At 35.1% G+C, this 13,736-nt stretch overlaps 4 protein-coding genes across 4 annotated transcripts in view; 3 read left to right on the top strand and 1 right to left on the bottom strand.

Annotated features, from left to right (window-relative positions):
* Nucleotides 1-461, top strand: part of LOTGIDRAFT_173574 (hypothetical protein) — a gene marked incomplete at both ends in the record, with an annotated part of 14,075 nt that extends 13,614 nt beyond the window's left edge. The window contains one exon of the mRNA XM_009051347.1: nt 70-461. Within this exon, the coding sequence (XP_009049595.1) occupies nt 70-461 (392 nt within the window). The remainder of the gene's footprint in view (nt 1-69) is intronic.
* A 1,960-nt stretch (nt 462-2,421) lies between these two features.
* LOTGIDRAFT_238734 (hypothetical protein) lies at nt 2,422-5,701 on the top strand (the record flags this gene model as incomplete). The annotated part of the gene is made up of 2 exons (XM_009051346.1): nt 2,422-2,602; nt 2,817-5,701. The coding sequence occupies 2 exons, from the start codon at nt 2,422-2,424 to the stop codon at nt 3,650-3,652; spliced, it is 1,017 nt and encodes a 338-aa protein (XP_009049594.1). The 3' UTR covers nt 3,653-5,701.
* Nucleotides 5,702-8,292: 2,591 nt separating this feature from the next.
* On the top strand, nt 8,293-11,728 carry LOTGIDRAFT_238733 (hypothetical protein; the record flags this gene model as incomplete). The annotated part of the gene is made up of 6 exons (XM_009051345.1): nt 8,293-8,309; nt 8,774-8,853; nt 9,029-9,297; nt 10,029-10,161; nt 10,349-10,621; nt 11,487-11,728. The coding sequence occupies 6 exons, from the start codon at nt 8,293-8,295 to the stop codon at nt 11,726-11,728; spliced, it is 1,014 nt and encodes a 337-aa protein (XP_009049593.1).
* Nucleotides 11,729-11,975: 247 nt separating this feature from the next.
* LOTGIDRAFT_89051 (hypothetical protein) lies at nt 11,976-12,218 on the bottom strand (the record flags this gene model as incomplete). Its single annotated transcript, XM_009051323.1, has 1 exon — nt 11,976-12,218. A coding segment is annotated over one exon (243 nt), but the record flags the coding sequence as incomplete, so codon positions are not given.
* Between the last annotated feature and the right edge of the window lie 1,518 nt (nt 12,219-13,736).

The raw sequence follows: 13,736 nt of genomic DNA, 5'->3' as shown, positions 1-13,736 counted from the left end.
GAGTGAGCGGGAATATGAAAGAGATCGGGAACGGGAAAGAGAATATGAGAGCGATGATTATATTGAAAGAGGTCGGGAAAAGAGTCGAGAAAGCAATAAGCACAGGACTCGGTCCGTCAGTGAGCGTCGTATTGACAAGCAGCGAGAAAGGGAAAGATCTCGCTCCCCAAGCAGTCGCCATGGCTCTACATCTGCTATTGGACGCTCTAGTTCCAGACCCCGAACAGCTAGTTCGTCAAGTAGCAGACACCAATCCCAGTCACAACCGGATAAATATTCCTCCAATAGCCGTCACAAAACACCCTCTACCGGTGGACGATCAGACGTATCTGATGGTTTTAGGCGGGAAAGGAAAGGTTCCGAGCGATCTGGTTTTAACCGTTCAAGGACGCCCTCTGTTGGAAGTCGGACGGATAGAAATAGATCGTCATTGCGGCGACCTCGGAGGCAGTAAATCTTAAAATAGCTAGCATTTGTATATATCATGTCACTTTTCAAAATTTTCATGTACATCTAATTGCAGCTGTCTCATATTATAAAGTTGACATTTTTTCCTTACTGCATAAGTGGGTCAGAAGGATATTTTGTATATTTCATTGTAGACATGTCATAAGCTATCATAATTTTTATCTATCCGTGAATATATGATTCGCTGAATTTAGAATTTTAGGTTAGGCATACAATATGTCATAATTTTTTCATCAACTAAGATTTTATTTCGTCGTTTATTTTCAACCATTCCAAATAATACGTTTGTAACATTTTGATCTTGAGATTTATGGTCCCCCTTGCCATTCGATCTCCATGCCGTTTTTGTTATGTTCAAGGTATACCGAGAAAAGATTTTATTGTAAATAGCCTGATTAAGACATAATTCAATAGGGTTTCTTTTGACGTTTTTGTGAAGGCGAAGAATTAGTTTTGAACGTAATTATAGTTTTGAAGGTGGTTATCCATTATATTTTACCACAAATTATTGGTAAATATTTAAGGAAAATGGTTGTAAATTCAACAGAAAACTTCTGTTCTGTTGGAAATTTAAAAATATTATGTGAACGGCGGTGTAGTCTGGTTGTGAACTGCGATAGTTCTGTTCTATATTTACCATCTTCACAATGTCAAGCTATAAGAATGAACTCCCTCTTCGTAAAGCTTGACTTTGTGATCATTGTGAACTACATTTTAAATGCATACTACTTGTATAATAAGAACGGTAGATATTCGTGATTACTATGGGAGTTCCTCATAGTGAAATAATTCCAAATTGGCCAAACCGACAAACATTTAGTTGGCGGAGAAACTTCCAGCACCACCAATTCAGTCTACACCCTTGTGTGAACCATACCACATATTTTTTTTTAAATTTCATTTAGTTTTATAGTTAAATATGATTAGATAAAACACCTTTTGGCAAAATACCATTAAGTGACTTTCATTTCGAGAAAGTGATTTTTATTATGACGTGATAAATCTATTTTTTTATAAGTTAACAGTTGGACTAACATACATGAATTTAATTATGCCTTATCACGATTCTTAACAGTAAAGAATAACAAATAACAGGCGGATCTTTGAAGGGTTTGGTCATATTTATTTCATTCGATTGAATGTGGCTCTTGAAATTCTGTTTTCAGTTTTCATGTGCCCTCTGTATAGGACTGACTGCTCACGGGTTTCTCCGTCTTATTTTTGTAGGGTCTCCTTGAATTACATCATGAACATGTGAGCCAAGAGATCGTGCTCACCATTCTCCACCCCTTCGAGGATCTGGCCCAATGTTACATATCATACATATTACAATGACCACCTTAGTGCACTTAAAAAATATGATATCATATCCCAGCTCTTAGTGCCATTTGCCAATCTGGCTACATAGTTCATATTTTAAATAATGTCTTTAATAGTGCTTTTATGATTTTTTAGTTTTATGCTTTTATTGTGTATGTATATATTGTGCATAACTGAATAAATTTGTTTAGTGTTAAGTTCACTTTTCTGAATTTGAACTGTTGGCGAGCATGTTCGGGATTTCTTTCTATGTAGAAATTTCGAGGACATTTCATGGGAGATCATCCACCACATCCAAAGACTTTTTGTCATTATTTCTTTCAGAATGCTCGCTGCAGTTCATGTTTAGATTAGTGCCTTTGATCTTGATATGATTAATGAAATTCTTCATTTCTGAATTTCAGACTTGGTTCAACCCATGAAATGTTCTCCTAAATTCTTAAGGAATATACGGACTCTTTAAAATAAAATTATAAATTTTGAGATGGATTCCAGAGAAAAGCCCATGAGGCTAAAAACGCCCAGTTTTCCCAAGAAATAGAACTTGCTGGATAGTGTAGAAGTGTAGATAGGAACTACACATACGAAGCAGTACACCGTCAATTACATCATCAAAGACATACCTCGACCACCATGGATAGTGGTATATCAGTAGGGGTAATAGCGGGTGTTTCGGTGGCCGCCTGTGTCCTAATCCTAGCTATAGTTTTAGTAGTGATTTATTGTTACGTGAGACTCAGAAATAATGTTAAAACAGTCAAACATGTAGAAGACGGAAAAGCGAATTCGTCCTGGTCGACTAAAGCATCTTCAAGTAAGTCTGGATTATTTATTTCCCCCATTCCTAATAAAGAAAGGTTATTCTTCAGTTCTTCTATGAAACAAGGTCCTACATTGCAGCAGTTGATAGGTTTGGTTGTTAGTCAACCTGCAAATCTTGCAGGTGTCTTGTCTGATAACGAATTAAGTTTAAGTGTGCAATCCTGTGACATGAGGCTGACAATAACTAGTCCTAATTATTTTTTCAGATTATACCGCTTCGACCCACGATCGATCAGAAACATCCCGTGTTACTAATGCTTCCAATGCTAGAAACGATAACCGCGGACAAGACAGCAGTCAGGAGATCAGCAGTATCAGTAGTGCCGATTCAGTCTTCGGTTACAATAACGTTTCCTTTAATCCGAACGCTGATGATAAAGATAGAAAAAAGAAAGTAGCCTTCCATTCCAAACACGTGTACAATAACGAAGCATTTGACAGTACTGGAACTGGTGATAGTAGCTTCGAAAAAATCAAATACAAGAAGAGAGAGAGTCGTAATGGTTCTCTTTCTCGTGAAGCTCGTTCTGGCAGTAGTAGAAAAGCGCGACAAAGAAACAGCAGTGTTGACAAAGATAGTGTAGACAGTCGTAGACGAACCTCAGGTGACAGCCGACAGTCCAGGTCTGTGGACAGAGGTGATAGAGATAAAGGTGATGGAGACAGAGATGATAGAGATAGGAGTGATAGGGATCGGGGTGATAGAGACAGAAAGCCATCAAATGGCCAGAGTTCTACATCTTCGGTGCAAAGAACTGCACATTCTGGAACTCGATCTAGTGGTCGCTCCAGGTCAAGGTCATCTGGTCGTAGATCCAGTGGTCGCTCTGGTTCCCAAAGCCGCCGTAATTACGCTCGCTCTGCGTCGTCTGATACTAGTAGACGCAGTAGTCACAAGAGTTCGCTTCCACCAGAACAACGACCAAGTATTGCTGCCATGTACGCAAATCGTGCGTTTAGAGACGATGATGATCGCTCACCGTCTCCGGAAGAAAGAGATCAGGTAGATCGATCAGCACCTCATCCTGAGAGTCAAGTGTAATCATTTGAAACTTAAGAATTCTGTTGGGGCAACTCTATGTAATTCGACCTTTTAAATAGATACAGTGTGTTGGTATTGATAGTGTGATGGATCCATGATTAGTTCTTGGATCCAAGTAACATTCGCGTATAGGCTGTGTTGTGTATAAGTCGCAGATGGAAGGAAAATATTTTAAAGATATTAAGAATATTTTGACGATTAATGATTCAATTTGGGAAAGGGAACTTTTGTAATTGCATAGAGCTGCCACACCAAGTTATTCATTCAAAGCAGCAAACCATTGAGCAAATCATCCATTTCATATCAATACGAGTATGTAAAATAATCTAAATGAGCACATCATCGTCATTTCCTTATTGTAATTCAGTATCTTTTATAGTTTGTAATGTTGGAGTCAAGACTCCGTTTCTCGCGGTAGATACATATTGCTTTATGCCATTTTATTCAAAGTATATTTGAATTGGAGTATATTTGATTTGGTTGCTTGATGGAGTTTGCTTGTGTGACATTGTACAAGTCAGCTTTGTAAAGGATGGACTCAAAGTGGCAAGTCACTCCCTCAAAAATGTATTGGTATATGAAGACGATGATTAGATATTGTTACAGTTACATAGTTTGTGAGAACGATAGGCCTACTTAATAATTATTGTGTGATCTTATTTTGAGATCACCTGAACAAGATGATTGTTATTGGCGCAACTGAAACTGTGATGTGTGACATATCCTTCCTTGACAATACTGTCTGCTAAATAGTTTGGTGATTCGTATTTAAGACAACTCATACGCATTTTATCACAAGGCATTAGTAAGTCATGTGGCTTAGGTACAACTTAGAAGTATGCTCCCATTGTCTTGACATAAGGTAATAAACAAAGTGTCAACGTATCTTTTTATTTGTGAAATAGTGATTAAAAATTTTAAAAATGTAATGATGATGGAAGATACTGTACTGTATGATGTGTTTTGACGTTCTGATAGACGTTCCAGTTCCGACCAGAAATCAAACATTCCGACCAAAAAATCCGACCTCAGCTGCCTTAAATCTGTTCTTAAATCTCGATTTTTATGAAGATTAAAGTAGAAAGAGTTTGCCTGTATTTTTATTCTCATAGACTTTACCTAACCCGGGTAAAATATATCTTAGACTAACGAAACATGAATAACATTTACATCAATTCCGTATCACGTTCTGTTTTCTTTCACCATAATTTTTTTTTTTTTTTTGATGTATGGCCTTTAACAGGGAAGAGATTATAGGATTATCGATGATAGTGTATGCCAAAATTTGTTTCATTATTCATCTCATTCTGGCAACATCCGCATGAAGGTTTCGTATCATCAATTGCTCTGTCAGTACAATTACCATATATTACTTTGCTGTGTAGTTTTTGTTTTTTTTTTGCTTTGCTCTATTTATTTCTCTTTGATTTTGATTGTTTTGTTTTTGATTTTTATTGACCATTTTGTTACAAGCTAACTGAAGTGTTTTAATATTGTCTATATAATCGGTCAAAGTTATTTATGCTCGTGCACCAAAACATAAATACAGACAGTCTACTTTACTTTCAGGGTAGATGAAGTGGTTCTTGCATGTCAATTTCAAAATATAACTACTTTAAAAAATGGTGTACTCTGCGTTAGAGTTACAAATTGGGGAGATTGAAGCGACTTAATGAGAACCTAACTCGAGCTGTCCAAATGTCACGTAATAGTGAAATTCTTAACCATTAAGTGAGTGAAAATTTAGCCAATGCTGATTGGATGTTTAATAATCCGGATCAATGTCCATATATATTTTGCCTACTATTTTTTCCATCAAGCTCAAAATTGTATTAAAAAACCGTTGTTGATTTTGTTTTCTTGCAGTGACATCAATAGAGATATATTTTTACATCAGAAAAATCTGTTATTTTTATTTTATGTTCTGATATTGGTTACTTATGTTAATTGTTATTGATGAAATTGTGTACATGTACATGTATATGACTGTTATATATTTCCCATCTCATGTCAATAAACATTGATTTTATAATAAAATTGTAATCTATTCCCTTGTCCTTATTTTCTAAAATATGGTTTATTAATATCCCCCCTTACAATGGTAGTAAACGATCATCCGTGTTTGTTCTACCATCCCTCTGCAACAGCTGTGCAATGCCACAAACTTCTCTATTTCTATCCGCTACCTTGAAGATAGGGTTCGGGCTTAACATATGACTGCAAAAACCCATACGAAACTACGTATGGTTCTTACATGGGAATACCACAGTTCTAAAAACCATACGTTGTTTCGTTACGAAAATTCGTATGCGTCCAAATAGAGCAGATAGATTTTCAATGGTTACTTACATTACTGGTGACATAAAGGGTGAATTTGATCTCTAACTCGAATCGTCTACAGACAAAACATAGTTGTCATTGCAGTTAAACATATCCTACTTTCTGGAAAATCAGATCAAGGCACCTGAGCATTCGGAATCTTCTATCATTTCAGATCGTAGTCGCCACCAGTCGGTTAATTAATTTGTCGATATTTCGACGGCAGTGGACCCCCTGAGATGCTGTGAGCTGAGTTTTTCCAGAAATTTAATGATGGTCCAGGGTGGTTATCTAACAAATAGACACGATAAGACAAATTATTGCTCGAAAATGAATTTTAGTTTGATTCTACCAAATGTACAGGCCTATATGGATGGAACAAATACTTCATTAACAAAATGGAGTTAACGGTCAGGAAGTGCTGGGAATTTTCTGATCAGAAATTTCATCAAATATTACCCGCCCAGTAGGCGAGAGGTTAGATTGTTACATACTAATGAGGTCTATTTGAACAAGGTTGTCATTTTAGTCGATTGCTGATTGTTATTGGTAAACTATTAAACAGATGACAAAGGGTATAACTATTTCTGCATTGTGATGAATATTCCGCTCTAACGGTTTTGTTGTATTTAGTGTCTCTATCCAAAGGGCTTCCAAAGTTTGATGGAATTTCGTAGTTTTATCTTCTGGCAGGTTAATTACTATGCGCTCAATGGGGATTAGGATAGGATCATCTGGTGAATGGTCGTCGATGTGATGTGATAAATGATTAGAAACAGGCTGATCTATATGGGTCGTAAACCGAGTGCTTTAGTTATTTTTCAATTCTCCTACGTATTGTTAGGTAGTATAGGCCTTAAAAACCAATCTACAAGGATTAATCCGAAATATTCCTCTCACTGTTAAAAACCGGAAGTTAAGTTAAATATTTATAATTGCACTGTTTTCTAGGCATACAAGGAAAGTAAGTTCAAAGAAGGAGTGCTCCCTGTGCTGACATTGAGGAAAATCAGAATAATTTTGCAATGATATAGTCATAAACCTGTGTACAAAGGGGACATAAATATCGGTTCATATACTCTACCTTTAACTATACAATCTACATAGAACTCGGTTTACTGGTGCGTGAAATTGAATCTATCGAAGGGAACAAGATGTGTTTTTTCGTCCGGTCGAGTGTTCATAAATATTTATTTGCAGTAAAAACTTTTTTTTAAAGAGTTTTTAAAAATGTTTTTCTAAATTTTTCGCAAAAATGCGATAATCTCTTCGCAATTAGTAGGCCTAACGTCATTAAACGCTAAGTTTTAGTGGGATGGAAGCTTTGATACTCTTTGGATGGAAGGCACCACAATCGTAGGTCTATGATAGAAAATTGGAATGGGGCAAATAGATGCTATCAGTGTCCCCAATAAACATAAACGATTTACAAAACCTCTTAAAAATCCCTTTAACATCATCAAAACCATGGTTACATGAAATGAAAATATCGATGACAAAAAAGTGAAATTTGTCTATATAAAGGAGACCGGGTAAGTTCGGCTATGGGGCAAGTCCGACATTCGTTGATAACTTGCGTCTAAAATTAGTTACTACCACCAACACCTGACGGTCGTTTTCACCCCAAAAAAAAACGGGTCAACGTTCACTAGCCTTGATTTAATGACCGATGGGGCAAGTCCGGTTATTTTGATAGTTCGGCCACTTTGACTTTTTGACATCTACGATGAATTACTCTTAGACCACTTACAATACGTTCACATAGTAGATGAGAGAGAGTGACTTCAAGGTCTTTCTTTCTGACATGTTTCCAGAGAGATTAAATCATAAGTTTTTCACACACAGCGAATTTTCCGAAAAGTGGCCGAACTAGTCCAGGTCTGCCCTATCTATATAAATGGAGTATCATAAAATATTTTGAATTATTACTTAGTTTTGTGGATTAGAGGGATTCTGTCGTATAGTTTTGATTTTTTGGCCATCCTTAGAAATAGTAGATCTATACCTTTCTTTTGGACGTGTGCCGAAGCCTAGAGTAAACTTTTATAAATTATGAACACATGGTTAACTATGATGCTCATAGTAATTTACCTTATCATTAATAATCCCTTTAAAATGGTTGTACGCTATTCACGGAAGAGTTTGTGGTCTGGAACTATTTTGTCGATTTATCGGAGTTAACACCCCTGAATGTAGATGGCGACAGGTGCTTGTTGACAAAATCAAGAATTATGTCAAAATGTAAAAGGATGGGAGTCTTGTAGTCCTACTTATTTCAATCATATCCTGTTTTCTTGAATATAACATTGTTGAATTAGTTAATGGGGGATAAAGACAGGTACTTCACCCTTTTTCAATTCGATTTTATTTTCCATTTTTAATCAAAATCGGTTTCATGAATGACCTGATCAGAATAACACTGACCGACAAGGACTTGTTTATTATTATCATTCTTCTAAAAGCAAATACTCTATACAATGAATAACGCTAGACGACAATGGATGATATATAAAATATGTCATTGATATCAAATGGTAGAATGTTGACAATATTAGTCCAAGTTGTGATCACCGTTTGAATTCTAATAGCCTAGTCCTAGTAGGTATAACTTGTTCATTCAATCTTCAATGAAACCTGTCATGGAGCTGAAGAAGTTCCAAGACAAATGAAATAGACTACATTGGAAAGTAATATTTTGAATTTTTTTTAAATTGAAGAGCAGATTTTATTCAGAACTAACTGTGTGATCTTAGAAAATTAATGAATGATCTGTTTTTAAACCACTTTTGTTTTGTCTTACAGTGGAGCAATGAGGAGCTGGTATAATATTATCAAACTTTTTGTTTCAATCTTTCCATTTAGTTTTTCTACAGTTCTCCCATGTAAGTATGATAACGTTTGTGATTTAATAGAAACTATCTGCTGTTTTGCACTGAAACATAAAAGCTATATCATTAAGTGATGTGGATGTCCATAGCTCAACACCTGTTTTAAGGTGAATTACGCCAGATAGATTGATGCCAGGTTTGATTAAATTTCATATTCACCTTGTTTCAGATGGCATGGATGACTCCAAATATTGCTCAAAAGACAGTAGAAGATTGATATGGATAGAGGAAGGAAAGGGGGTGATTATAATTGGTAAAAGTACCCCACCTGCTTCTTCCATGGCTGCTGCAGTGTGTAATCTAATATTTGGTTCCAAATCGGACACTAAAAACTCCTTATTGGTTAAATTTGAAAGTTTTTATATCAATGACTGTGGTATTAGTTTAACGTTGAAACAGTCACCTTCCAGTGTTTTTGATCAAGATGTTGAACAATTGGTAAGTACCAGTTCCCATTATAGCATATGAAGACTGGTGACTAAAAATTTGAGAATTTCAAGGTCCTCGTTGTAGGCTGTAGTCAACAAATTACAATTTGTCATGGTATATATCACAATCAGATTTTGGTTTTTATATGCCCACTTTATAATGTGCTCTTACATTGTTGTATATTGTTGTTGTCCTGTTCGTTGGTCAATCAGTCCACATTTGGCTTATGGCTAAACAATATCTTGGACAAGTTAGATTTTGGGTACGAATTGACACAGATTGGCGACCACCCTTGTTATACTGAAAATTTATTATGGAAGTGGGCATATCTTGCAAGGCAACCACTTTCAGTCACACTTCTGGTGATGATTTGTACAAAATGTTCTGTTACTTTTTAATTAAATGTTTAGCAGAGAAAGGGCAGTATGCAGCACTCTTACCTTGACTATAGTTAAACTTTGGCTAAAGTCGAACTTTATAAAGATAGGATTAAGGCTTTCATTTTCTACATTTGATAGTCAAATTTAAGCACGACTTTCGTTAAGATCGACCGGTGCATACCTAAAGTTCGACTTAAGTCTAACTTTAGTCAAAGTACGAGCGCTGCATATGGCCCATAGAGTTTTATTAGAAAGTAAAGCAAAAATCTAGATGACAATATTCCTGATACTAATTTGAAAAAGGGTGCTATTAATATTTTGGATTTTTATTCCAATGTTCAAACATCATTTCTGTTTCAGGCTAGTTTATCATGTGAAATGCCGACACCACCACCCTTCTACTCAAGTAAAAATAGATTTGTCATGTTTAGTTTAGAGAGAGAAGATAAATATATGAGAAATTATAATTTTAGGATCAATATCACAATCACAGGTATGCTGAAGGTTCAAACAAATATTTATTAGTCAACTTTCAGAAATTGACTTAACAAGTGCTTTGTCTACAATAATTTTGAATTCTGTTTGAAATTGTATAAATTTAGATATTTAAATTTCATCTAATATTTGTTTTGATATAATGTATTGCCTGTTACCAAAGTAAATAATGTTTTCTTTTTCAGAAGGGGCACCACGCTCTGGGCCCTCAACAGCAGTTATAATATTAATAGCAGTAGGGCTTCTATCAGCAATAGTAGTCATCTCTATATTATTAGTTAAACATATTAAATTAAAACGTGTTGGGAGGGAGAGACGAGCAGAACGTGCACTAGAAAGGGCAATACATGTTTATAATTCCCAAGAATTACATCGTGGTGTGCCATATACCACAGTTCCCTCACATCGTACTTGTCCTACACATGAAAGGTTACAATATGGCTCGAACAATTCTAGTAGTAAGTATTATTAGGTATATTTTAACCACCTAGAGAGAAACTTTGATTGAGGAATAAAGCATCTCTTAATAAACTGATTGTTGGTCAAAACAATATAATTATCTGTCCAAGAACTTCAAATTTACCAGGGATCCCAGACTTTCTTTATTAGAGGAATTACTCTAGTTTCCAGGCCTGTGGTTTTTTGTTATTTTCAAATAAAACCACTAAAGTTTGGTTTGAGGGATGAAAAGATTTCTATGTAGGAAATAGCTTCCTAAGCATCGTTAAATGGTAAAATCTCCCCCTGTATCCCTCATCAGATCCTGTGACCCTCATCAGATTCTGTGACCTCTTTGACCCTTATCTAATATTTTTATATGACCACATTACTTGACTTAGTAAAAACGCATCATATTTGGCTTGTAGGCAGGATAGAGACTACAGTTTTTATCTTGATGAAACTTGGCATGCATGTATGTATTGATGAGATCTCAGTCAATAATTGGATGAAAGGTTTCAGAGATTTTGCTGTTGTGTGTTGGACCATGTTCATGTTTGAATCTGATTTGGATGGATCAAAAAAATTGTAGAATTACTCAGCATAAATAACTGGTATATATATATATGTAATTGAATTCAAACTAATAAAATTTCTTCAATATGAGAAAATTCGTAATTTAGTCACTAAAGACTGTTTTATCATTTCTGAGAGCTGCCAGTGGGCAAGCTATCTTTATTACTTGAATCTATGGAAAAAAGGATGAAGTAAAATCTCATTTAAAACTGTATTTTGATTCAATGATGCTTTTTGGAAAAAAAATATGGATAAATTTTTCAATTTGGTTTATTTGGAAATTTTTATGTGCAATGATCTATATTTCAGATGGACATAATCATAATTTATTAATAGTACAGAACCATTCGCGGAGTAATTCACGGACCAACTCGGATATAAACTGTAGTGAAACAGATATACATAGACCATCATTAAATACTTCAGAGGAAAACAGACTAAATGAATCAAATTGTGAATTTGATACTGAATCACTTCCACCTTCTTACGAGGAAGCATTAGAAATGCCAAAGCCTTCATTACCTGAATCCCCATTGTATGCCAATATGTAGATTTTAGACAGATAGAGTGATGTACAGTGTATTGTACTAGAACTCAAATTGGAAACCTAAATCAATTAAGTATGTGTGTGTTTCAGTTTACTGTCAAGCTTGTGTTTCGGTTTACTGACAAATGTGTATTACAGGCTACTGTCAAGTGATTGTTGCAGGTTACTGTCAAACGTATGTCACGTGAATGTCGCAAGTTACTGTCAAGCATGCGTCGCAGTTGACTGAGTGAATGTTGCAGGTTATTGTCAAGATTGCATTGCGGATTTACTGTCAAGTGAATGTTGCAGGTAACTGTCAAGTGTGTGTTACAGGTTACTGTCAAGTGAATGTTGCAGGTAACTGTCAAATGTGTGTTACAGGTTACTGTCAAGTGAATGTTGCAGGTAACTGTCAAATGTGTGTTACAGGTTACTGTCAGGTGGATGTTGCAGGCAACTGTCAAATGTGTGTTACTGGTTACTGTCAAGCATATGTCACAGTTGACTGTCAAGCGTGTGTCGCAGATTTACTGACAAGCAGTTGACTGAAGAGTGTTTTGCTGTTAGCGTGTGTTGCAGTGAAATGTCAAGCATATGTCACAGTTGACTGTCAAACGTGTGTTGCAGATTTACTGTCAAGCAGTTGACTGAAGTGTGTGTCCCAGTTGACTGTAAGTGTGTGTTGCAGATTTCTATCAAGTCTGTGTTGCAGTTGACTGCCAAGTATATGTCACAGTTTACTGTCAAATGTGTGGGAAAGTATTTCAGTCAATATTATGTTTGTGTGCTTTTTAAAAGAATTCTTCCATTATCCTACTCATTGTATTTCTGGTTGGCGTTTTTTCTAATTATACTTATTTCCTTCACCCTATCTTTTGGCCTATTTTTATATTGATGGAATATATATGTAAACTGTAGGATATTATTGAAAGCTGTTTTTCAATAATGAATGTTATTTTTTGGCACAGTGATGCAATCGAATTTATTTATTTATGTGAATGGTATTTATGGAAGCTGAAATAGTTTATTTAAGCTAAGGAAAGGTTATGGCTGTTTATTAGTGACAGTATTAAGAGAAATAACTTTATTTTGCACATTTTAGGACATTACCATTGATATAATGGTATTGGATGCAACAATCCCATGAGCACAATTCATATTTGAGTATGATAATATTTGGTCTGATTATTAAAAAATCCATGTAATATAACAAAATACTTATGTTGTATTTTTTGTGGCCATGATTCTTGATGCAGTTGGTCAGTTGGCAAACCTCATGTAAACTATGTAAGATATTGATGGGAAAAGTCCTCATTAAACTCTGAAATTGAAACATTCTTACAAGTATGAATATTAAAATTTGAAAACTTGCAATGGAAGTTGAGGACTGGGATATAAGGAATGTTAACAACAGATATAATATTTAATGAGGGTTAGTGGGAAAATTAAAAATTAAATTGCAATGAAAATTATATAGGTAGTGGATAGATATCAATGAAAGAGTACAAGTTTATATAAATAATATACTCTCTGGTGTTGCCAGCCTATACAACATGTACAAACTATGTAAATTATTTATGACTTACGTGCAATTAATAATATTTCGACATTTTATCTTTTAAATGTAAATATGATGTGGCCTTCTATAAATATTTCTCTCCTGTCTGTTCCCAATGTTTTACACTTTTACATGTACAGCATACATGTAAGTTTTTTTGGTTGTACTATTTTATTTTCTACATTCAAGAGCTTGTTAGCTCATGTGGAACGCACACATACGAAAATATTTAACAAGCAAGCCATGAAACATGTTTCACGCTGTGCGATCTTCAGACAACTGACGTATATTAGCATACGTCCCTACTGATGTTTGACAACTAGCGACAATCAATGATAAAATTTATTTTAGCTTCGATAACATTGTCAACTTTGCTCAATCACAATTTTATAGTGCTTTGTAATATGAAGCTTACATGTAATAGTAGTAATACAAGTGAAAACCAAATTCATCAAAGTATAGGGCATTGATG

The sequence above is a fragment of the Lottia gigantea genome (assembly GCF_000327385.1).
Source record: "Lottia gigantea unplaced genomic scaffold LOTGIsca_164, whole genome shotgun sequence".
Lineage (NCBI taxonomy): Eukaryota > Metazoa > Mollusca > Gastropoda > Lottiidae > Lottia > Lottia gigantea.
This window is presented reverse-complemented; position numbering and strand designations above follow the sequence as displayed.